The sequence below is a fragment of the Lipophrys pholis genome (genome assembly GCF_963383615.2).
Source record: "Lipophrys pholis genome assembly, chromosome: 11".
Classification (NCBI taxonomy): Eukaryota; Metazoa; Chordata; class Actinopteri; order Blenniiformes; family Blenniidae; genus Lipophrys; species Lipophrys pholis.
The window spans coordinates 21,368,775-21,394,036 of NC_137631.1; the positions used below are offsets into that span (position 1 = coordinate 21,368,775).

At 41.1% G+C, this 25,262-nt stretch overlaps 2 protein-coding genes across 3 annotated transcripts; one reads left to right on the forward strand and one right to left on the reverse strand.

The window, feature by feature from the left end:
* Positions 1–713: 713 nt before the first annotated feature.
* kcnc1b (potassium voltage-gated channel, Shaw-related subfamily, member 1b) lies at positions 714–11,270 on the reverse strand. 2 transcript variants are annotated; one of them, XM_080475302.1, is made up of 4 exons: positions 9,728–11,270; positions 5,735–6,650; positions 4,941–5,114; positions 714–1,144 (listed from the first exon to the last, which is right to left on the reverse strand). In XM_080475302.1, the coding sequence occupies exons 1-4, from the start codon at positions 10,289–10,291 to the stop codon at positions 1,035–1,037; spliced, it is 1,764 nt and encodes a 587-aa protein (XP_080331428.1). In that variant the 5' UTR covers positions 10,292–11,270; the 3' UTR covers positions 714–1,034. The 2 variants fall into 2 exon arrangements, with proteins under 2 accessions (XP_080331428.1, XP_080331427.1); XM_080475301.1 differs by lacking the exon at positions 714–1,144 and adding an exon at positions 3,038–3,758.
* Positions 11,271–12,340: 1,070 nt separating this feature from the next.
* Positions 12,341–22,009, forward strand: LOC308116866 (CD81 antigen-like). Its single transcript, XM_080475320.1, has 8 exons — positions 12,341–12,554; positions 14,064–14,178; positions 19,071–19,168; positions 19,293–19,367; positions 19,639–19,752; positions 19,875–19,973; positions 21,118–21,201; positions 21,329–22,009. The coding sequence occupies exons 1-8, from the start codon at positions 12,489–12,491 to the stop codon at positions 21,386–21,388; spliced, it is 711 nt and encodes a 236-aa protein (XP_080331446.1). The 5' UTR covers positions 12,341–12,488; the 3' UTR covers positions 21,389–22,009.
* The last annotated feature ends 3,253 nt before the right edge of the window (positions 22,010–25,262 follow it).

Genomic DNA, 25,262 nt, shown 5'->3' on the forward strand with positions numbered 1-25,262 from the left:
GCCTACTGAGCTTCATCATTTTGTCAGTGGCTGGTGGCTAATGGCTAATTTAACATAACATGTAGATTGGTTTAGAATGTAGCTCAAGCTATACTCCTGAATGTAACAAGAATTTGCATAACAGAGGCACTTGTCCAGTATGATGATTATAATGATTTGGCATTAGTTTGTATGACATACTCATATACCAATTTACATGTGCACAACGAAGAATCCAATTAAAAATGATTGTCAAACTATTACTTCTGTTCAACAGAATAATGGCCTGACTAATATGGATTTATGTATTTGATCGATAAACTGTCTTTGTAGAAACAAAGTATAGCTACTTGTAAAGATGTATCAACAATCAACAATGATGACTATTATTCCTCTTTCAATATCCTGAATTTCATCTACATTAATAACCAATTTCAAACAGCACAACTTGTGATAGTAATGTAGCGATAATAAGGTTATAGTGGTCTTTTCTGAAGATGGACCCCTTTTCCATTATTATTATTATTATTATTATTATTATTATTATTATTATTGTGGAAGTTATCTATTTAATGCATGAAAATATACCAAAGGAATGTCAAAGGTTCACTGGTGCAAAACAGTGCAAAAAGTCTACAAAAATGTGACCATGACAGTGCAAAGTTATCGATCTGTTTCCAACTAGTGAGTCTGGCTGACAAGTGGCAATTTTTTTTGTTTGTTTTTTGTTTTTTGCTGGAGAGGATGTGTATCGAGTCGGAGCAACATTTTTTTTTCCTTTCAACAGAAGAAGCACACAGATATTTGATGATCGCTCAAAACATTGGTACACACAACTTCAGCACACAAAAAAAAGCATATTTACAGCACTGGCACACACCAAAAAGAGGCACACAAATTACAACACAGTAACCAGTCACAGATACTGAGCTACATAAGGCTTGACAACAAAACTTTCTCAGTGCTACATCTATGCTGAGTTTGTGATGTACAGGTTGTCACTGTCACACCCATTTAAAAATGCTAAGTATACACAAAACAATGCTACAGCACTATCAGGTGGGTGATGGGCCATTATGGGTCATACACATAGTGGTTGGTACACCATGGTTCATAACACAAACTGACTCTGTTGGTTGTCTGCTCCGGTGCTGTCGTTGGTTCTCTATAAACATATAAAAAAACAATAACAAAAATAAATTATTACACAAATTATGTGACGGTGGAAATGATGACGGTGATGAGGGAAGAGGCAAGATGAGACTGAGCTTGAAGAGTAAAGAAAATGTGCTCCATTAGTTCCTCATGGTAAACTTTGGGTTTACCATGTAATTCCCATGCTTAGCCAAGGCGTCAGACACCAATGTACTGTCTGTGTGCAGATGTTGGACTCTGAGTAGGTTAATCAAACATGCCCGATCATGCTGTTTTGTACAGGTTGATGTACAGTATATCAGTCATTGTCATGCGGTTGTAAACTTTGCTTCATGCTCTCACAGTCAACTCGTTCTCTAACGTTCTCTTTGACCCAGACACAGGTACACAAAGGGTCAAACAGCAGTTGAAAACACTAGCCATGAGCTAGTGGGAAAGGAAAGATGTATGTATGCAGTGCTGTTGAAAAAAAAAAACAGAGTCTAAACACTCATTGTATATAAAATTTATTACATGCAAGGACTTATATTTACATATTTTATTTCAATACTTTTTTTGTTGCATAAATGTAAAATACATGCATTTACCTTTCCCCAAGTAGAACCACAACACTATATCTTAGTGTACTTGTTTTTTTTTTCCACTTGAATTGCATGAGCATATAATTCACCTGCATCTCTTCACATCAAATCTTCACACGATTTTTTTTTTCCTTAAATATATAACGACCATTAATTACCACAAGAGACATGACTCAAAATGTAAAACTGTTCACTGAGAATCAAAACAAAATGTAAGAGATGACTTGCTATAATTACTATATCTTTTTTCTAGAAATGAACATTTCTGAAATTTGTTAAAGTGCCCTGAAAATCTTGTGCATAATTATTGGGTTAAGATCAATACATGTAACAGTAACAGTATTGATATTTTAAATCAATAGACATACATACTGCAGGATTCATTGTGACATCTCGTGTTAATCATAAGTCGTTATAGTTTGGCTCTGGAAAGCTTCAGCTTGGTCCCCATTCATAATATTTTGTGCTTTAATATACAAAAATCTGAGGTTGGTGTTTCTTTTCTTTTTCTTTGTGCTGTATGTAACTACTCATCTAAATGTTATACTGTACTACGTGTTCAGTGGTAGATCAATAATTAAGAGGGATTTTTTTTTTTAAATATGACTAAGTATTCAAGGGTGCTGCAAAACATTCAAAGTGCCCCTTTTAAAATAAAGTGTCTGTTACACTGTTATGAGCATGGTATAAAGTGTAAGAATGCTACACTAGGAGCACTTCTGTAATATTTTGTCAATGTATTCCTCGCTTTTACTTTGCCTCACCAGATATGAAGGCACCATATTTCATAATTCATGAGTTCTATCTTAATTTAGCAGCACAGCAGTAAAATAAGTTGCTGTAGACTATTTAAACAGCTTAAAAACTACCAGTAAATATATTTGTATAAAAACTATTTATGCTCATAACAGCATCGGTTGGCTTTATAATTCTTCAAGTTAAATCAATTTCGGTTGGAGGCCCCAGTCAAATAATAGCAAGAAAATAAATATATGAATTTGGGGAAAGGCAAAAAATGGTGGCTACATAAACATCTCTGCTGTGACTGAGTCTCTTGTAAAGCTGTTCCAAAATGCATAAAATGACAAAGCTTTGAAAGCTTTTTCAAAGTAAAATGCTTCTTTACAGATACTGCAATACAGTTAGCTTCTCGCTGAACATAATTTCTCATGCAGTGCATGCAAATGAATAAACACTTTTAGTTCAGTTGACATTAGATGTAGTCATCACTGGTTTCAAAGAAATCGTCTTCATCTCCATATTGCATTGGAAATCGTGAACAAGACGTTCAATTTCTCTTTCTTTTTTTTCTTTTTTTTTTTCCAATGGTCCCTCAGGTAGCATTGAGTCTGGATTGCACTTTCAGAATGATAACGTCTCTACTTTGCAAAGCATTTTAAGAGTAGTTCCCTTAACAGCTTCAGGATATGTTTAAAAGCCATGTCCAGCATACCACTAGCAGGGTTTACATTTTATGAAATTTTCTTTCACAAAATTATAAAAAGCAAATGAGATAAAGGTTACTGGCAGAGGAGTATGAGAGATCAAAAGCAACAGAGCAACAGGCAATGATATAAACACAGGGAAAAGAGAAGGGTTAGCCTGTGGTAAAAGTAGAACAGTGCTTTGTCTGCATCTGAGGTGACCCATGCAGAGTGGCATGTCCCAATGCTTCCTACTCTACAATATGATGACACACCCAAGGAGAAACACTTGGGAAGCTTGAGTATAAGCACAGTTAAGTACAATCTTTTTTTTTTTTTTTTCAGGAAAAAAATAAAATAAAGTAAAGATGAAAAAACAAAGCAGGTGCGAAGGCAAGTGTAAAAGCAAAGTCTGACGGTAACGTTTAGAAGAGTGTGGACTGGCCTTCCAATGGCATTGTGTCTGCTACTCAACCATGCTACATAATGGATGGGATGGGAGAATGTGAGTGCTGCATTAGACAGGGTGGGCTGCAGGGCAGGGCGGACACTGAGGACACTCCAGAGGCATCCCCGCTCATGCCAGACATGCTGTTAAGGCTCCAAGGCTTTTCATAACCTTCAGTTGAAAAACAGAGAACGTTCTGAGTACACTGCAGCACTGAATCCATGACAGAATGTTTTGGTGGTCCTCACTGGTAATACTACACCTGTTGCTTTCTTGTTTTTGTCTCCAAAGAAACAGGTCAACACAGACTTCAGACAGATTATTATTCTCCATGCATTGAGTGCATCAGGAGTACAACAGCATGCACCGGGTGGTACTGGAATGGTTCGGAGTATAACACTGTGAAAGACTAAGAAAGTTAGGCACCTCAGGCAGGGAATGTTATTTCAGCTACAGGAGGAAATTCACACTGTGCACAACTTACTGCACACAGTTGGAGGCTTTTAGGATTTTCTAAGAGGAATGTTTTGAATTTTAATATTAAATATTTTGGCATAAAAATGAGTTTAATCCCACATTAAAGTGTAGAAATTGGTAAATCAGTAATTGACATTTAATCTTAAGAACATTTTCCTTCATCCATTTGTGTTGTGCTCCTTCACCATACTGATAGCACCCAACAGCAAGACACTTCATGCACTGTTATGGTCAAGAGCAATGTACTCATAAGTCAGGATCCCGCATGATATTTATCTTTAAAACACATATACATACATGGTACACATGTAGCACATAAATACTTTCTTACTCATGTAAGACAACAACACATTCTAGATCATATAAATCTCGAAAATAGCTTTCTTACTAGTAAATAAATAAGGTTAATGGTATCAAAAAATATATTATGTAGATGTGGACAATTCTCGACATTTATGGTTGGTTGTGCTTGGTCCTAACAATATGTTTTTGTGAGTTGAAATATGTACAGATCCCAGCATAATAACTGAATAAGGACAAGCAGCTGCTGTTAAAGTGTGTGCAATTTGTAATAAGAGGTTTGTTGTTGTTGTTGATGTTGTTGTTGTGTGTGTGTGTGTGTGTGTGTGTGTGTGTGTGTGTGTGTGTGTGTGTGTGTGTGTGTGTGTGTGTGTGTGTGTGTGTGTGTGTGTGTGTGTGTGTGTGTGTGTGTGTGTGTGTGTGTGTGTGTGTGTGTGTGTGTGTGTGTGTGTGCCCGCCTGTTAATTACTGAGGTGTAACACTCAGCAAATAGGCATAAAGGAGAGTGTCCTGTCTATCGGGCTACAGGGTGTCAGTGTCTCAGGGGGGCCTGTGATTGGCTGTTACTGTACGTACCCCTCCTCACTCTGCCCCCTGTGTGGTTGGGGCGTTCAGCAGTGGTGACCAGGAAGCAGGGCCGCTCTCTCTCGCTGGGGCTGAAGATTTCCTCTGGAGATACGGCCTGGTCTATATGGGGGCAATCTTCATTTGCCAAAGCTGCATTAGCTGCCTCACCATTCAGCTTGGAATCTAAATAGAGAATCAATGAAAGAAACCAAAAAGAAACAAGAAAACTGGTTTCATACACAGCTTATTTTGTTAATTCAATTCAGCATTTTTTTGATATAACTGACCATACAGAATAAAACACCTGGGGATTGACACACATTTCAACAGCAGTTGTCTCATGTTTATGTTTTTTTTGTTTTATGAATGCTCTGTTGTGTTATGCGTGTTTGAAACTAAATTGAAGGTCTTTGCACTAATGGCACCAGAGGGGCATCAAGTGACTCTAAGTATCTACTTACCTAGTTCTAAACGTTACAAATACATACTCTCGCTTAGTCTTAAGTGAGAGGAGGAGTGAGTCACGGTGTTAAGAAGTACAAAATCAATAGCAAGATTTCTCACGGTCTGCCTCAATCTCTCTACTCTTCTATCCAGAATCAAATTATCTTTTCATCACATATTTCATTGATTGTTTTCGGTGGGAAATTCATTTGTTTAATCTTGTGCCTGAATCATCAGCTGATTGAAGTATGGGAACAGACAGAGAATAAAACAGCTGAATAGTAATGCCCCTGTTTCTGGAGGACCGAGAGGTAATGATTCAACAATACATCAGAGATGGTGTCATACGTATTTCTTACCTTGAAATTTTATCTCGAAAACGTCGTCATGGGCAATAGGGCTCTGGGGTTGGGAGCTGATGCTTGCCTTACAGAAGTTAGGAGAACCTGGTTGGGGTGCCCGTGGGATATGCCTGTTTTTTTTCTTTGGTAGTTTCTGTTTTGCCATGGCCAGGGAGTAGTACATTCCAAAGTTGTTGACAATCACAGGGACGGGCATTGCGATGGTCAGCACGCCTGCCAGGGCACACAAGGCTCCAACCAGCATACCAGAGGTCGTCTGAGGGTACATGTCTCCATAGCCAAGGGTCGTCATGGTAACCACGGCCCACCAGAATCCAATGGGGATGTTCTTGAAGTGTGTGTGCTCACTGGCTCGAGGATCGTTAGGGTTAGCTCCAATTCGTTCAGCGTAGTAGATCATAGTAGCAAAGATGAGGACACCCAGGGCGAGGAAGATGATGAGGAGCAGGAACTCGTTGGTGCTGGCCCTCAAAGTGTGGCCCAGCACCCTCAACCCCACAAAGTGGCGGGTCAGCTTGAAAATACGCAGGATCCGAACAAAGCGGACCACTCTCAGGAAACCCAGAACGTCCTTAGCTGCCTTGGACGAGAGCCCGCTGAGGCCCACCTCTAGGTAGAAGGGCAGGATGGCCACAAAATCAATGATGTTCAAGGCGTTCCGAATGAAGTCAAACTTATTTGGGCAGAAAGTTATTCGCATTAGAAATTCAAAAGTGAACCACACCACACAAACGCCTTCAATATAGGTGAGGTAGGCCGCAGTCTCCGTCTCCTGGTAAATGTTCTCCACCGTGACATTGTCCACCAGCTCCACCTCGGTGCGGTTGATGATGGGGTTGAAGGCCTCATGGGTCTCCAGGCAGAAGGTGGTGATGGACACCAGAATAAAGAACAGCGAGGCCAGAGCCACCCACTGAGGAGGATAATATATGGAGTGCAAACACAGAAATGGAGAGAAGAGAGGAGAAGGACAGAGAGGGGAATGAGCACAGAAATGCATGCAGGTCATCAAACTTGATGGCCTAGCAGCCAATCCTAGAAAGACACAATGCAATTCAATCTATTATATGTGAAAATGGAATCTAGTCTGACAGTGTCAGCAGCAGACACGCCTCAGCACCACCATGCCCCGCTCTCTGTGTCTTGGCTTTGAAGTGTCATTGTGAAAGGGACAATCGATGTCAGCTTCCTTCTTGTCCCTCTACTGTACCTCAAGGTCATTGCTTTTCTAAACTGTACGCTACATGCAGAATTCTAAAGAGCCTGCAATAGAAGGAGCAAACGGGCCATTAGGGTCAACCCTGTTGACTAAATTTAGCAGGGGATCTTCCCTTCAGCACCATGAAAACTGTATGCCTTCCCCTACACAAGGTCATGCTGTGCAGATGATCAACTCTTGGGAATAACAGCAAGCTGGCAGGATAGCTGAGCTGAGAGAAACCCACATTTCCCTTAATGGCAAAAAGAGTACTTTACCTTTCATTGTCTATTGATTAGGTGATCATATTTCATCACATTTAGCTTCTGATATTTCTCATGCGCACTACATGGGTGTAACAGAGACAGTATTCCCCCTGGGTTGACTGAAGTCTTGCATGCATGTTCCTCTGACCATACTGTAGTTTCAGCAGGAGAGAAATGTGCCTATCTTCAATGATAATCTGAGGTAAATAGATCAGAGATGGTGTACAGAGTAGCAGTGAGGAAGCGAGGATAGGTACTTAATCATTCAATGAAATGCAGAAGTTGGATCAATAGTAGTTCGCTCATGCATGGCGAAGTCTTTAAGAGAGGGACTGCACTCCCTCTCAAACTAATGCGCAGCATTGTTAAACATCAGGGAGGAATAATAAACAACATCACAGACGTTGTAAGTTAAGAAAGGGCAGGTCTGGGCTTGAGTAATCTGTGTATTCCACTGAGCCAAGGAAACACTGCGTCCCTGTCAGTCATGCTCATTCACAGTGTGTCGCTGACGACGGCGTGCAGCACCAACGGGAAAACAGGCCCTCATCATAACAGCTCATCAATGGCAATTCACTGCTTTGTATTGAGGAAATAACTTTTTATGAATGTCTGCTTCATTTTTAAGTCAGTACGAGGGCCCAAAGGGAAACTAAATGTTTACTCGAGATGGGCTGTCTGCTTTGATCAGATCAGACAACATCACAGATCATAATGAGGATCCCAAAAATGAAAATTCTTTAACAGCAAATAGATCACTGCACAGTAGTATTTGACTGTAATCGTGTTCAGATTCAACATTTCAACATTAAGATAGTGTGTTAATAACAGTAATACTTGATGCAAATCAAAGTTCATTTTGAAGCATTTGGGAGGTTGATACTGTCCAGGTTTTGTTGGCAAAATACAAGAGCGATTTCAGGAGGGTTTTTGAGCATAAATAAGTGGTGCTTTCAACAGATTGTGTAATATGGTTGTTTTCTCCACCCCCTCTACAGTGTGCACTGTACAAAATAACAAGGGCTTCTTGCAGTATCATGCTATTCTGTTCAACCACACTGGAAACGCTGATTGCAACAAACAACACATAACAGTCATTTATATCACCTTCTGGTTTCATAGTTGTTGTTTTTTTCTACTTTTTTTCTACAGTTGGACAAAACATCTCAACATGGTGAAATAAATCATTAAGACTTTTGCAGAATATAAGACCACATCTCAAATAGCTTTATAGGCTTGACTACATGAAAATAAACATACATCAAAACTACTCACATTCCAGTCGTTGTTTTAAGCCATTATAGTGGTGACTGTTAATGCTCCCTATACACAAACTTTCAAATTGTTGAAATGAAGCTGTATCTCATCAGACCACCTTCTTAATGATGTATCTTTGTGACAGTGAGGTCTGGAGGGAGGGTGGCAGGCGAAGACTGTTTGCTCATTATTGGCTAATTTTCACTGTTGCTGGCAAACTACAGGCCTACAGTGATATGCAGTGACAAGGGTTTTCCACTGATGTATCTACTGAAAAGAGTCTGTAATTAACTCTGAAGCTCACTTCTAATTAATCTCCTTGCCAGTCTTGGTGGAGCTCTGTCAATCCTCCTTGCTCTGCTTTTGTTGTGCTCATTTTCAAATGTAGGGCACGGCTGTGGTGTATGTGGGTTTTATATTCCAACATGATGAAGGTGAAACTCTGAATGATCAATGTGGGATATTTTCTTTCTTTTTTTTCTTATGTTTGCTACAAATAGTGAGACTCGATAATGTTCACTGTTGCTGGATGAGGCCTGATAGCAAATTGTCACTGTCACACTGCTACAGCTGTTAAAGCAGCATGCAGCACATTGGTATTTGTGGGGGGTGGGGGGGGGGGGGGGGGGTCACTTAAAAAAGCAACAACAAAAGAAATCAAATGGTGTAAAGTTATTTTGTTGTCACCAACAAGTTACATTACTCTGGATGGAAAAGTGCCCATGACAAAGACTAAAAATGTCACCTCAAACAGCAACCTCATTCTTTTCTGGAGGTCTGCCATAACAATGATGGTGGTGCCAAAGATCTGGTTTCCTAATGTGTTGCTGGCCCATTTAAGCAAAGAGCCAGCCAGACCTGGGAACCTTATGTCCTATAAAAATCAATCCCAAGACCTGTGGGAGACAAACTGCCTTTCTTTGTCATCTCTCTCAAGTAAGAGATGGTTGATTTTAATGTTTACCATGTGTTTCTTTTTTGTTTTTACAACCTATGACTCTGGTTGATCCCCCCTCCTTTTTCTTGATGCAATCATATCGACCTGCTGTGGAGACCCCTGGGAGTGCAAATTCAAGGTCACCAATAGCTCCACCATAAAGGAGGAGAATCAGTCAGCTTGGCTTATTTCAAACCAGTTAATGATTTTAAGATACTTTTGAGCTAATTAATTTTAAAAAAAATGAATAAAGAACCAAACTCTTTGGTAAAAACCGGATAAAGACTTATATAATCCAGCACAAGAGAGTATCTTAAAAAAAAATTACTCACCCTTGCATATTTGGAGGAGTAGGGGTCCTCAAACAGAGCCCAGACGCGTCTCTGCCAGCGGCTCCACAGGCTCCCGCTCCTGGTGTCATGACAGTCTGCCTGTGCCAGCCTCCTTGTCATCTCATCCACATCATCCTCGGCATGCTCCACCTCTGGCTCAGCATCGTCGTTCACCAGGTCTAACAGTCCACCCCCGCTGAAACTATCAAGGGCCTCCTCTGCCTCCCGGTGCTGGCGATAGGTCATCCAGCAGCATGGCTCCACGTCTGTCTCATCAATGCCCCAGAAGGCCAACTCCTCCTCGTAGAGGGGCCCGCAGACATCAGCCGGGCAGTGCAGTTTACCTGTCCTGTAGTAATTAAGGATATGTGCAAAAACGCCAGGGTGGCGGTCGAAGAAGAATTCCTCGGTCTTGGCATCATAGTCAAAGTGGTTGGGCGCATCAGGCTCTGCCAACCAGGACAGGCGGGTGCCAGGTAGGGTGCGAAGGGTGCTGCGGTATGTCTGATGTCTGATCCCTCCCACGTTTATCACAATGCGATCCTTGTCGTCGCTCAGGCCCATTGCGTCCCTTAGGCATTTCTCCAATAAGTTCCCTTCATCGCAATGGTAAGTCTTGGCGCACTGTGCAACTAAATGCACACAAGTGATCAGATTGACGGCGACAATTACAAAAGGAGAGCAGCGCTCAAAGCAGCCTGTCGTTTCTCACCAAACTGTGAAAGAAATCAGACCTGTTTGATTACGCATCAGGCTACACCCCCTTTATACCCTGTGATTTCTGCAAGCACCTGTCACACGACTGAGGGCTCCTGAAAGCGTACAGCTGCCAGACTCGCTGGATGGTATATAATCGAAATCCAAAATGATCGCAGCCAATGGCATGGCATTAAGAATGGACGTCACATCGTCGGTAAACCCAAGATGTCGAGATAAAGGGACATAATGCTGGCAGTTTTCTCTGTGACACTGAGATAAATCCAGCTCATTGGACTCACCAGGTTGCGGCGGTTGATGAGCTGAGTCCTGAGCAGGTTTATGACTTTCACAGCAAGGTGACTGCGGTGGTGCTGAGCGGACAGCGCCTGATGGAGACTCGGAGCGCCTCCGTCCTTCTGCTGCTGCTGCTGCTGCCTACAGACTCACCTCCTTCACACTCAGCCCTGATCCCTCACCGCCTCTAACGCTGAACAGCAGGTCTTTGTCTCAGCAGAAAGATTGTGACCCACTCACAGACCCACCCCTGTCAGTCATACATGTCGGTCTGAGGAGAAAGACAGTCCTGCTTTCTGCGCTGCAGCCTCACAAAGAGAATGAGAGAGATGAGAGGGAGATCGACCTCCTCCAAAAAACGCCCAAACAACTGCCTGTTGTTCGCCCAGCTCCTCTCCTCTCACATCACATGGAGCATGCCCAGTGGAGGACCCTGCGTCTATTAAAAAAACAGCCTGTCAAACCAACACAATTAAGAAATTGTCACTGCTGCATACTTGTCCTCCGTCTCAGTCCCACTGTGTTGGGCTGTGGTCGATTGATCGTCTGCATCACTCACAGGAGGGGGCTCATCATCTTTACGCACAGCTGGCTGGGGAAGGTGTGACCCTGGAGCCATGAAGGCGCAGATCCGCCCATAACATCAAAAACACGGTCATCATTCAACCCTCTCAAACTCTCGTGATTTACGGATGAATGAATGCAATGTGTCGTGTCTTTGTCGACATTTCTCAGATAGGACACAAAACTCCAATGCTTTGATACAAGGAGTTGAAACAATTTAATGTTTGCGCCTCTTTTCCGTGCTTCATTTAATCTGTGTAATTATGAGCCAACGAGCCCGCTGCTCTCGTCCTTTTTAACAGCAGAGGGCGCAATTACTTTCTACACATTATCTCAACTTTAACTTTTCATTTATTTGTTGATGATTGTTTGATCGGTGCAATATAACACCAAATTATTGTTTGGAGAGCGTTTTGGTTTCAGTGCTAAGACGTTGGTTTTTGTCATAGTTTTTTGGGGGGGTTTTTCGCTTGCCACTTTTTTTCCTCATTAAATATGATAAACAACCCAGAAAAAAACATTTACAGAAATTTTTTAAGTGTTTAATCTCTTTGGTGAAAAAAAAAAAGCGAAGTATGCTTTATCTTCTTCTTCTCTTCGTTTGAAGTGAAGAAATTATGATGGATTTTGTAACTTTTCCTCCGTTCAAGACTCAAAGTTTGGTGCCTTTGCATAAAAACAACAAAATAAATTCAAGAAAAAGAGGAACATTTCTTTTCAAATTTACTCATTGGGTTTAGATTTTGTCACTGGTTTGGTGTCAAGAGGAAAGATGTCTTCTCATGGTCATTTATATTGCTGGTTTTGGATGTATTTTTCAGGCAATAGAACCTTTCTTTCTTTCTTTCTTTCTTTTCACTAAATTCAAGAACAGCGCTGAGTTAAATTTGCCCAAATACTGTATAATCTAACATCCTCCAATGTTTTCTAATTTTTTTAAACATTGCAGAGGTGTATTTGCGCTCCCAGCACTCTGATGGGGGCTTGTTGCGCCCTCATCCCTCTCCTGTGCGCCAGTCGGTGGGCAGTTCTCCGTCTCGGTTTTCACTCTTCATTATAAAGGAGGAGTTTGCTGTATAGACGCGTCTATACTCCAACTGGCCTGAAATAACGGACTCCACTGGTAGGACTGTGTGTGTGATCCCAGGAGGTCGACTGCTCTCACAAATTATCCACAAGGACGGGCTGATAACGAAGTGACAACATGGCTGTGGCAGGATGCACGAAATGCATTAAATATATGTTATTCTTCTTTAATTTTATATTCTGGGTGAGTTTGAACATATTTCACTCTGAATTTGTGTCTGCGTTGGCGGCTGAACGCTGTTTTTGCTTCGTTTAGAGAAAAAAAAAGTTTGTCTTTTTGTGTGCGCAGCTGCATGTTTACCCATGTGTGCAGCTCAGAACTTAAGATTCATAAATAATAAACCCTGGAGGAGTTGACTGTTGTATAAATTATGCTGCTCTGTCTGGCTTTGCTCTGTTTGGGGAGCACAGGAGCATCCATCCTCTCAACAGGCACATGCTTCTTCCTCAACACGGTAGCACCAGTGTGAGGGGCTGGAAGTGCTGCTGGGGGCAAAATGCACTGGACGAACTGTAATTTGAAAAAGAAAAAAAACCTTCTGGTTATTTCATATTAATTTTGCATCCATCATAAAATTCACTGAACTTATGCACAAATCAGATTCCTCTGTACTAAATTAAACCACCCTGCTTAAAGGACCTGAATCCATGTTAATGGACATGAAAGAAAAAACAGATTGAAAAGTTTTGATGGGGGATGGGGAGGTCTGGTTCCCTGACATTTCCTTTGTTCCCACATGGACCAATTGTTTGCTACTTTTATCCTTGTTCACCACTTCACATTTTGGCGGTATATTATTTCTGTACATTGCAGACAGAACATGCAGCAGCACTGAGGAGCCAGCTGCAGCTGTATAGTTTTTACGCCTCCTTTCATGGCTTGTGGTTTCCTGTTGCTGTGTCAATCACTTTTTGTATTCATCTGTGACTTTGTACTTTTGATCAGTATTTTGTCGATTCCAAAGCGTTATTCTTTTTTTAGGTAAATGTCACCATATCCTGGACACACCACACATGATTGAACGTTTCCTCTGTTGGTTTTGCGGCTGTGCTTGTCATTGTAAGAGACTCTGAGCACTCTCTTCCTCATTTAGCTATTTTTCACGTCAAGGATTCAGTTTCCGGTTTCTATGAGAACAATGGGGTGCAGTCAGGGTAAAAAAAATGTGCAGATACCTTCATATAAACATTGGCATTGGCATGAGAACAAGAAAACTACACTCAATTTTGGCCTCTTGGTCCGCCAGCCTTCGAGTGATAACACTTGTCAGGTTATTTCTGCTTTGTCTGGGAGGTAAAGTTGAACAACAAAGTTGTTGAGTTGGCTTTAAACAAAGCTGTGAGCAGGGTCAGGGTCTCTGGTGGAGGTCACCGAGGTGTCAGGATGTCCTTTCTTTGCTTGGCAGCAGACACAGAGATAAAAATTGGTAGAAAGGGGAAGACTGATTTGATCTTTGTAGAATCTGCTCTTCTTTTCCTCTCAAATGCCACAACTGCGACACCTTCTACTCTCTGCAATCGTCACATCAAAAAGACAACAATGACTCATTTCAAAAAGTCTTTCATCTTTCTAGTAGCCTATTTTGATATTTATGTCTCAGTTTCTTTGGGGTTTCTAACAAATAAAGAAGTGTGATCATACTAAAGGTTTCATCAAAGAATAATGATAATAACTTTTTTCTCTGTGGAACAGCTGGCCGGAGGCGTGATCTTAGGAGTGGCCCTGTGGCTACGCCATGACAGTCAAACCAGCAACCTCCTCATACTTCAGTTTGAAGGCCACCAGGCACCAAACACCTTCTATATCAGTGAGTATCAGTCTTTCAGTGACCTTCCTTCTCGCTGCTGTTGAAGTCGGTCAGAAGTCGATAATAACATACACAGAACTAATTTAGCAAGATCCGCCTTGTGGATCAATGACATCACTGTTTATTCACTGTTATGTCTGTTTAGAATCAGAGAGGTTTTAAAAAAGCACAGATTTCCACCATTACCACTTCAGATTACCATCTCAGCCTACACAGCATCCAGCAAAGTATCACACCACAAAAAAAGAGAAAAACAAAACAAGAAACACAACGGGCACAGAACGACTCTAGATATCCCAAGCTTCATCTTTTTGTTAAACTTCCTACGAACATTGATCATACTCTAAACACAATGAGGATTTATTATAAAGTTGCTATACAACTTTGTCTTTGTCCCTTGACTCCCCCTCCTGTAAGCTGCTCATATATAATTATGTGTCCCTCCTGTTTCCTGTTGTGTGTGCCTGTTTTCCTTGAGACTGATCTCACGTCTGGATGTTTTTCTCCCCTTTATTCCTTATTCATCATGTGATACAAGTTCACAGAAAGCACTGCACTGACAGTTATCCAATTCATGGAAATACCTGCTCACCTGCAAGAAACGAACAGAAATAGTAGGCACGGTGTGACTCGAAGAAAAGACCAGGAAACAGGATCTACGTAAATCCGCGGCAGAGTTGAGGAGTCACCTTTTCACAGACGACCACACACTGTAGGCCAGATTGCATGAATATACCTGTTTATGACATAAACGTCTACCATCAATGTTTCTTCAAGCCACAGGCCAGATGTTTCAGGCAGATGTTGAGACAGATGTGTCCGTGCTCTGGGAAAACCATTTTTCAGCAGTTCTGCAATAGTGTGTTGCAGCTTGGGTTTTGTGTGTCGGTTTTGTGTGTGTTTGTCTCACAACTTGAACTGAAATGATAGGTCACGCTCGTGTCCTCTTCACTGCCCTCATAGATCCAGAGATCGGCCACAGAAGCCTCCAATACATGATATTACTTCAACATTTCAAAGGGCAATCCTCTTGGTCTGTTGTGGTGGTGAACTCTAGTCAGCCCATTAATTTACATTTGGGCTCCTGCTGCTCTCCTATACTCTTTCCTTGGTAAGTATACAGAGCAAGAGCAAGCCCATGCTTTTTATAGAGGAAAGGCACACTTGTGATTTTAAAGGCAGGGCGGCAGGAGAGGCCCACCCAAGCAAGATCAAGGGGGATTTTTTTTTCTCTCCTCTGTGTCCCTTGAACATACGCCCACGCATAATTCAAATAAGCTCGTACATCTGCACATTATCCTTCAAATTAGAGTTTGGAGTGGATGTTTTTAGCATGCTGGCACACCAAAGTGGTATTTATGTAAGACTGAAAATACACACGCTCCTACCTCTGCACCATTATTGTTGGCGTTCGTCAGTTTGGGCAGCTTGTAACACACTTACAGAAGGAGATGCAGTGAGTGAGTTACAGAACATGTTGTACACTGTATGCATAATGCACTGACTCTACTCAATCTTAAAAAGGAAAAAAACACAAACAGCTAAAAGGCTGTGAAAATGAAGTTGCTCCTGGCTTCACATCTGCTGGGACCTGTTCTGTTGGTACTTGTTCAGCTTTGTCTAAACAGAAGTCGCCCACATGGGAAAGCTGGCGAACAAAGGCCAGTGGGGTATTAAAATCTCATTCATTCTAACTGTTTATTTTGTCGCTAATAAATACCCTCTGCCGGGCTCCAGTAGCTCAGATAAGGGAACATGATTATTTCTGTTGGCAACCATCTCTACTCATTTTGTCTTAAACACAAATCTCTTTCAATGCCAGATTGCAAATAACAAAACTTCTCAGAAAAACTGCAATAGAATTTATATATGTAATTATCATTTTTATTCCCTATACACAATTCCAGGTGCAGGTTAGGGACATTCACACAGTTTATTTAAAATATTTTACAAGCATGAAAAAAACGGTTGGAAACAGTTTGTGTTTATCTCATCCATCTAGTCTGGTCTGTTTTTCACTTTGCTTTATCTAGGATGGCAGGAGATGGACGCGAGGTGAGGCAGGGTGCAGACAGGACCTGAAGCCTGTCTATCACAGGGCAAACGCACCCAGACGATTTTACAGTTTTTTTTTTTAAATAGTCAGAATATAATTTATTATCATTGTGCCACTCACACGTAGATACAAATACTTAATAATCATAAAGAAGAATAAATAATGAAGGAGTTCATTATCTACATCTCTTCAGTTAACCACTGCTGGACATGGTGAACGGATTCATCTCAGTTTATTGGTGTCAAGCTTCAACCATGCAGCCTGAAGTGTAGACATGGCTCTTTATTTTTTTTATTCTTTACAGACTCTGGTTGAGAAGCAAAGGGAGAAGTCCAAGTAGGCCTTTTAGCCCCCACACCCCACACCCCCCACACCCCCCCCACCCCACCCCCGATCCATTCTGGAGATTACATTGCGAGACAAGAAATAAATGAACTTCCCGGGGGCTTCAAATCGTCCGTCTCCCTTAAGGTCTCAATAGCCTTCAAACCTCAAAGGGTGTTGTCATAGTAATGGTAGGCAGTGGAAATAATGTCTGCTTTGCCGCATTGCCTGGTTGCTGGCCCTCGTAGCCGTTTCTCAGTACAACAAAGTCCTGAAAAAGAAAGGGTGGTTGGGGGTGTCGAGTAGCGACAGAGGGAGTGCAGCTGCATGGATGGGGAATGGTTGTGGGTGATAAATGAGGTATAAAGTGAGGTGTTGAAGACCTGCAGTAGCAGGGGCAGGGCCAGTCACAGCCTCTGACTGTCTGTCCCTTTCAGTCTGCCCTGTCAGACTACATTAGGGGCTCCTCGTGCATTTTACTTGCGTGTATACAAGAACAGAAAATCCAGTAAGGGGCTGTTCCCAGATCATCTCACTAAAAGCAGTGGCAGAAAACAAAACCACATCTTTTACTATGTTGGAAACATTAGCACACAATGTTACATACTGTCAGGTCATTTAGTCAAGGAGTTCCAGATTAATTGGAAATATTCTCTTGAAGTTGTAGTGGTTAATGGGAAAAAAAAAATCTTATCCATATGTTTTCTTTAGAATATAGGCAATACGCCGAATGATAAAAGTATGACATTGTATCAATTTATAAATAGATATTGATGCCAGACAATATGTATATTTTTTCTAAAATTTTTAGAAGAATCTCAGCAAAAATGTTCAATAGTTTTAAAGACTGAAGCTCACATAGTCACTTTTTTCAATCAGAGCCTCTTTCTTTTAAGAAATATCTGCAGTATAATTCAAAATGAGGTACTTTTTACGGAGTGGGTGGAAAAGTCTTCTTTTGGTGTTTAATAATGCGTCTGTGCTCCAGTGTAAATCAAGTATTACATTTCACCACATTTTGAACAGAACAGAGCTGCAGATGAGTTGAATGTGAGCGATTTACTGATGGATTTGTTTGTAAGCAGTTTAAGTTAAACTGTTAATGGGTAGAAGTCATGTGATTTGTGTTCAAACAAACCACAGTCCGCGGGGAACTGTATCTCCTTCAATCATTTAAATCATGCAGATCATTCTTTTTCTTTATTTTCTGTTTGAGTGGAACAACACAACCTCTTATCTGTCCTTCACCAACCTTTCCTGTACTTGCTCTAATGAAAACAAAAAGCACTACATTGCAGGAATTTGTGCTGGCTGTGTTCTTTGCCTGATCTGAGGTGGTCAAAATTATTAAAACACTTTCTAGAATGGAGAACAAATCTGTGAACCAGTCGTTTCATTTTGAAGCCTCCTGCTTTTGAAGGAATGAGTGTGTCCACTCATGTTTGGCTTCACTGAAATGTTTGGTCATATTGGCGATTGGGGAGATTATCCGCTGACTCTCAGACTGAGAACCAGTAGTGTAAAGGAGTGTGTGCGTGTATACATGATACAAATGCAGTGTCCAGAAAATGTGATACATTCTTCAAGATTTAAGCGCCATCTGGATACAGTTTAGAAACAAGGGGCTTCACGTCAGCAGGCTAAAAATAAAACCTGTCTGTATTTGTAAGACAAACTCCTTTAGAAACAAACTACTATACTTTATGAAAGCTCGTTTCCCTTTTCTGATTGCTGGTATAAAAGATATTTGCTATTTTGCGGAGTTCATACCATTTTGCTCTCAGCTGCTGAGGCTGTGACGCAGGCCTCCGCTGTAACTAGAGCTTTATTACCATTCACTGACGTTTTCCTGAATTGGAGCCTGTAGCACATTTTCACATTTCTGTTTGCTGCTAAACTGGAAAATAACTGCAAGTGTGACAGAAAAAAAGTCAGTTTGTTTGTGGCAAAAGTAGCTGTCAAACCGGGAGGAAATAGCTTGAGACGTTGTTTTGTCAGATAAAAGTGTGTGTGTGTGTGTGTGTGTGTGTGTGTGTGTGTGTGTGTGTGTGTGTGTGTGTGTGTGTGTGTGTGTGTGTGTGTGTGTGTGTGTGTGTGTGTGTGTGTGTGTTTAGGGAGGGAGACTATTGATTGACATGATCCCTTCTGTTTCCTGGGAAAAGGCAATGCCAGGGGTCAGAGGTCAGCTCTGAGGGGTATTGTTGGGGTAGGGGGGGCATCCTGGAGGCATTTCCTCCTGGGGTCTGCTGTATGGACCTCCCTCACTCAGGATCCGGGAGCTGTTTATCTTCAGGATGTCAGTACTGTCATGTCATTCTACATGGAAAGCAGGAAAAACATCCAGGAAGTCCATTACCAAACAATGTTAGGATCAGTGCGGGGGCAACAACTCACTTTCAGCGGTTACACTGCTGCCCCCTTGTGGTGCTTAGGACACATTGTTGCGGTGAAGAGCCACATTTCTTTGAGGTGCTTTTTTGATTCTCAATTTTCTGCACTCTTTTTTTGGCAGGTGTGTACATACTGATAGCTGTTGGAGCAGTGATGATGCTTGTGGGCTTCCTCGGATGTTTTGGTGCCATTCAGGAGTCGCAGTGCCTGCTGGGAACGGTGAGTATTTTCAACTGTGCAGCTTTAATCTAAAAAGAGGCAACTCTTCCTTATGAATTAAATATTTAATCTCAAGGTCTCTATGAATTCTTGATGGGGTTTTTTCGTTGTTTTTTTTCTGTAGTTCTTTTTCTTTTTGGTGATCCTGTTTGCATGTGAAGTGGCTGCAGCAATCTGGGGCTTCATGAACAGGGACACTGTGAGTAATACACACACACACACACACACACACACACACACACACACACACACACACACACACACACACACACACACACACACACACACACACACACACACACACACACACACACACACACACACACACACACACACACACACACACACACACACACACAGCTCGCTGCATGTTTGATGTTTTTTTATTGATGTTCCACCACTGCTCTGTGAACTCCCTCTGTTTGTTGTTGCATCTCTCAAAAACCTGCCTGTTTCCTGCCCGTCCACAGATCTCCAAAGAGCTGATCAATTTTTACGACTCGGCATACATCAAGGCGGTGGATGTCTCAGGGTCTCCCAGCAAAGACGCCGCCATCAAGGTGCTGGAGGTTTTCCACACGACGGTACGTCACAATGAAAACCTTCAAGGATACTTTAGTTGTTGTGATTGTAAGTAGTTGTAAACAATATTAGTCATTCATGTTGTGAAGTGATTGACATCACTGGTCTATGGTTTCTTCATCAGCTTGACTGCTGTGGAAAAGGAGACGACACCCCGCTCTTTAAACAAGTCACCGGCACTTTGTGTCCTCGAAAGACGGCGGAGGATTTCCTGAAATCTCAAGTACACGCAAATTTTTGGTGTAGTGCACAATAAAAACAGTCAATAAGTTCATTTTTGGTTACAATTTTTGGTATGAAAATAATTTTTCTTGTTTTGTGTAACATACAAGTTTGTTTTGACTTATTGGTATTAAACAACCACTTTTATGAACACACCAGTATTCTTAAGAAAAAAGATCAGTATGTTTCAAGAAGGAAAACTATTGTTAATGTGTCATATTTAATCAATATCTATCTGCACCCTATATGTAGCTCAATACAGAAAATACATATGAAGTATGACAAATATCAGCGATTAAGTCTAACAGTGATACAATACTTTCTTAACTTTATAATGTTGGCTTGTAACCAGCAGTTCAATTCATTGGAGTGGCATGTGATTTCAGTGGAGAAAGTGAAAGCCACGGCCTTGATCCCACTTTGGGTCTTTCTGATGCCCAAATGCCCCCCTTGCGCTGCACGGTGTCTGCCCATTGCTCCTTCAATTTGATGGCTAAAGGTTAAATACGGAGGACAAAACACACTGTATTATTGTATTATGTTGAAAAAACTGTTAAGTTTGCTTTACAGAATTACGGCCACCAAGCATCAGAGCGTTAGTGTCCCATATTTATAAAGGTTTAGAAAAAGTCCCACATTTACTTTCACCAGTCTGCTTTGACCTTACATAGGACAAAGCTTGTGTTATTATTATGACTGTCGTTCATCTTTTGGATGCATTTTCTACTCCAAGTCAAAGTTGTGTATTGAGACTGCAGATGTCCGAATGCGAGCTACAAAAAAAAGCAAAGATTGTTTATGATCACAAACCTAATCTCGATGGACTAGGATCGATTTATCACTTTCTCATACACAGTGTTGGCAGAAATAATAAAACCACTGTTGCACTATGTGGAACCCAAATATTTTTTCTCCTTTTCTTTTTCTTCTCCTGTCGTTTGTGTTCATGTTGCTGTCAGATATCATAAAATGTGAAGAATCGTTCAGAGACGTACTGACCAGCAGACATTTAGCACCCCGTTTTGACAGCAGCCTCTGTTCTCAGTTACACGCCGCTCGCTCCTGTGTATGTGTGAATGTTTGAACGTGTTATTCATCACAGCAGTGTGGCCTGTGTCCTCATTCTGCCTCTGTCTCCCCCTCAGAGCTGTCACTTTAAACTGATCGAGCTGTTCTCCAAGAAGCTCTACCTGATTGGTCTGGCTGCCTTGGTGGTCGCTGTCATAATGGTGAGTGTCAGACTGAAAATGCAGATGGATGTTTCACATTAAGTTTCCATTAAACTTCAGGGAAATGATGCAACATGGTTACTGGAACAAAGGCATAATGGCCGCAATCTCCTTTTTCAACCTTCAGATCTTTGAGATGATCTTCACCATGGTGCTCTGCTGTGGGATCCGGAACAGCCCTGTATAATACGACTCAAATGAGCAGCAACATGAGCCTGTATGGGGATTATTTTATTGTTTTTCTATGCAGCGGCTCCTCTTCTTCAAGCCTACAGCACGAGATGGAGATTTCTTCAATATTTTAGGTTAGGGTTTTAGTTGGATATTGTTATTCTATCATTATCATTTTTTCAAAAGTAACTTTTCGCGGTGAGATATTTTTCTATTAATCATACAGCAAGATGAATCTTTTATACATGATGTGAAATGGTTCTCTGTTGGTGATTAATTCTGTTTTTATGGATGTATAAATTGTACAGATGCTTGTCAAGTGTTAATAACACTTAGGAGAGTCCAAGTATTCCCTTTTGGTTGTTTCTCTAGCATCCGGCTCTGCAGTGATAGTGTTATTTAAGTGTCAGGGCTTTAGTGGTGTAGGAAATTGTTTTGTCTTGCTCTAATAATGATTAGGAAGAGGAGTCGGAGAGGATGTTTATAGCTGCCTATCGCTTATTTGAGTCTGATGAACCATCTCGTGCTGTCTTATTTTGTTTAACAAGAGAAACACTCCTGATGTACGGGGAAAAAAAACTGTTTTCTCTCCTAAAAGATGTTAAGAATGCTAATAAATTATGCCTTCTATATTGTAGCACTGTTTTCTGATTTTTGTTTCCTTAGATTCATCAATTTCTCCTCTATTATAGTATAGCTATTTTTGAACAATCTAATTATTTTGCAAAATTAAGCAGAAAAAAATGAAAACTTGAAAAGAGTCCTATGTCACGATTTAGTTTTAATGTCTCATTTTTCTATTTTTCACATCTTTTATGTCACACCATCCAACCTATGGTTGTGAGGAGCTGGTGTAGAGAAGGCAGGGACACTGTGGACAAGATCCCAGTCTGTCATGAAGCACATTCACATTTACCGGCAATTTAGAGTCATCTATTGACCTTGTACACATGTGGGAGGAAACATATTGATCGATTGATCGAATACTGATTGATCCCACAGCTCCCACTGGATGGTACAACACAATACGTTTAGAATATAAATGGGTTAAAGATTCAAGCAATATAAAATACATTCAACTAAACCATGAAGAAGAAATTAAATATATGCGCATATATGTGTGGATCAAGTATCAAATATAAAATACATATGGCCAGATAGAACATGCAAACCCTCCACAGAATGGGTCCCAAGTCGTTAATAGCATTAGGTTTGTTTCTTGAGATTATCAAAGAAGCAGAATACACATAATTCCAAACTTCGATCTGTACCAAGTCCATGCGATTCATTATAGAGCCTGCAGCATCAATTTGGCACCACTTGGGGGCAGTGTGGGGCAGGCTGCAGCACAGCGGATCCTCTTGAAAAGTCACCAGACTGGTATTTCCAGCATGGTGGAGGCAGCAGCAGACACACCCAGAAACACGTTGGTCCAGGAAAAACAGCTTCATGGTCTCATCTCAGCGTGTGTGCGTAAACTGCGCAATGACGCCACATGCGACGAAGTTTGAATTTGTTTCAGGACTCACTCCACAAGCTCAAACATGTCAAGCGTTGTCTTCATGGGCAGGGATGGGTGGACACGCAGGTGGAGAAACGGGCGGCTGCTCCTATGAGCTTCCAATGACTTTGCTCTATTGTGTTAGTAGATCCTTTCATAGAGTGCTAACTGAAATACTTCAAAATGGAAGTTTGCAACCCACTGAGGTTAGTGTCAGCTATTTGGGGGGAAAAAAACACACTCACACAAAAAAACAACCACCCATATATAGAGAGTTGGAATAGCCATTCAAATGGCTCATTCGCGAACATCACATCTCTAATGTGGAAGCAGAATAAGTAAAATCATTGTAAGAGGAACTGACAGTTCTGACATATTGGCATTTTTACTGTTGGGTGCTGAGTTGTCATATGGCGGTGTAAGTTCCTTGTTGACCCAGACTTGAAAGAGAGCGGTTTTTGTTTTTTTTTGCTGACATAATGTCATCGTGCTCTGCCGTGGGTGTCGTCCCAGAAAAGTGCATCCCAAAGCTGCAACGTTTCCTTTGACTCTGGCTCATTTTACGTTTTTGTTTTTTTCTTTTTTCCACCACTAATATCTCCTCCTACCTGATAAAGAAGTAAACGCAGCTCTGCTCTACTCTCTAGTCACTTCTCCAGCTGCACTTATACATAGCTGCATTCACATGAATGGATCATACTGTAGACAACTCAAATTCAGAGATGTCTTTTGTCGTTCAAGCGAAGGCAGCGTGGGCAACTCAGACTCATCGGACACACGAATGCAATTCGCGCATACGAACAGCTCGCAACTGTGGTTCACTTAAAAGAGCCATTCAAACGACTGACTCGTTCACCAACATCACATTTCTACCCAAATATTGATCTATAACTATTGAGTATATGAGTATTGATCACACATTTTTCTGAAAAAATTGTATGGATTTGTTGTTGCCGCATCCATTACATAACTGAATCGTCATGAAACATAATGCGGATGACCATAAAACAAAATAACTCTCAATGTGATGGACTAGATGAACGAGACATCAGAATAATAACTGGCGCACCGTCACACAGACTTGGGTTATGTGTTCACTGTGATCAAGCATGCTGTCATAATCGTCCCTGAATATATCAGTAAGGTGGCTGTCTGGAAATCCTACCATCTCAACGTTTCGCGCCATCTTTTAATCATGTCTTCAATCAATGCCATCAACTTACATATAGGTGGGAGCAAGCAGGAAGAAGTGTGTAAGTTACCAAATATGGTCACTTGCCCAATAAGGGGTTAACATTGCTCAATAGATGGGATGTTATCTATGACCTGATGTTGGCATGGTGCCTGAGTTTGAGCTTTACTCAATGGTTGCAGTTGAAGGAAATCTTGAAGCTACAGTGTAAAATGATAAATTCAGACAACAACACGCATCCGGAAGCCGCCTTTCCTGTTTTACTGAGAACAATGCTCTTCTGAACAATGGATTGAAATAGAGGGTCGTCTGTAAACTGGACCTTCCTTGATCTCACTAACGCTACTGTGGGCAAATGGAAGCAAATCCCTACAGCGGGAGGCTGTTCTAGAGACATATCAATGCCTCAGGCTTCATAGGAATACCTTCAGTCAACACATATGGTTCTGATCAACAATCATCAATCACATATAGGCTGGTTAAATTCAGTGTTGAACGTTGGCAAACAAATCAGTCTAATTCATTGAGCTTCAAACTCAAGCTGTTTGGTTTCCCTGGAGAACATCACTCTCACCTACTCTGGCATCACTCAGACATCTTTATAATCTGTCCAGTGAGATAAGCATGCAGCCACCTTCTTTCTCCTTTAGTTGTTTGACATTAGGAGACCCCCCAGGTCCTCTTGAACCACTTACAGACATATCAAATATTGTTTGGGCACAACTTTTGCACATCGGGGATCGAACACCCTCAAACCAATTTGTATAGTTGGCAAAAGTATGGTTTTATTTCCAAAGTGATAAAAAAGTGCAAATTGAATTGAATTTTAGAAATATATAATCTTAAGCAATTGAAATATTCAATTCTTGTTGTCTTTGATGACAGTGACATCTGGAATCTTCACATTTTACTATAATGACTATGACACATCATTGTAGTCTGTGATTCAGAGCAGTGATTCTCAACTGGTGGATTCAACTGTTTTTTTAAATATATATATACATGTGTGTGTGTTGAGATAAAAATAAATGTTATTTGATCAAACCCCTTCGACAGTTGGTGGATAATTCGCTGAGTCAATAAGCCTCACTGTTGACATATCTTCTATCGAGCATGGCAAAACACAGGAAGCCTACCAAGGCAAATATGAGAATAAGGTTACCATTATTTGTGTAGTAATTTTGACATATGAATAGA

Bases quoted from the DNA above. Each gene is read 5' to 3' on its own strand.
- kcnc1b (XM_080475301.1), bottom strand. From the start codon at position 10,291: ATGGGCCTGAGCGACGACAAGGATCGCATTGTGATAAACGTGGGAGGG. The intron at 6,651-9,727 runs GTGAGTAATTTT...TATCCTCCTCAG, and splicing joins ACTCCTCCAAATATGCAAGG to TGGGTGGCTCTGGCCTCGCT. The intron at 5,115-5,734 runs GTAAGAAATACG...TTCTCTATTTAG, and splicing joins TTTCGAGATAAAATTTCAAG to ATTCCAAGCTGAATGGTGAG.
- LOC308116866 (XM_080475320.1), top strand. From the start codon at position 12,489: ATGGCTGTGGCAGGATGCACGAAATGCATTAAATATATGTTATTCTTC. The intron at 19,169-19,292 runs GTGAGTATTTTC...TTTTTTCTGTAG, and splicing joins CGCAGTGCCTGCTGGGAACG to TTCTTTTTCTTTTTGGTGAT. The intron at 19,753-19,874 runs GTACGTCACAAT...TTTCTTCATCAG, and splicing joins TGGAGGTTTTCCACACGACG to CTTGACTGCTGTGGAAAAGG.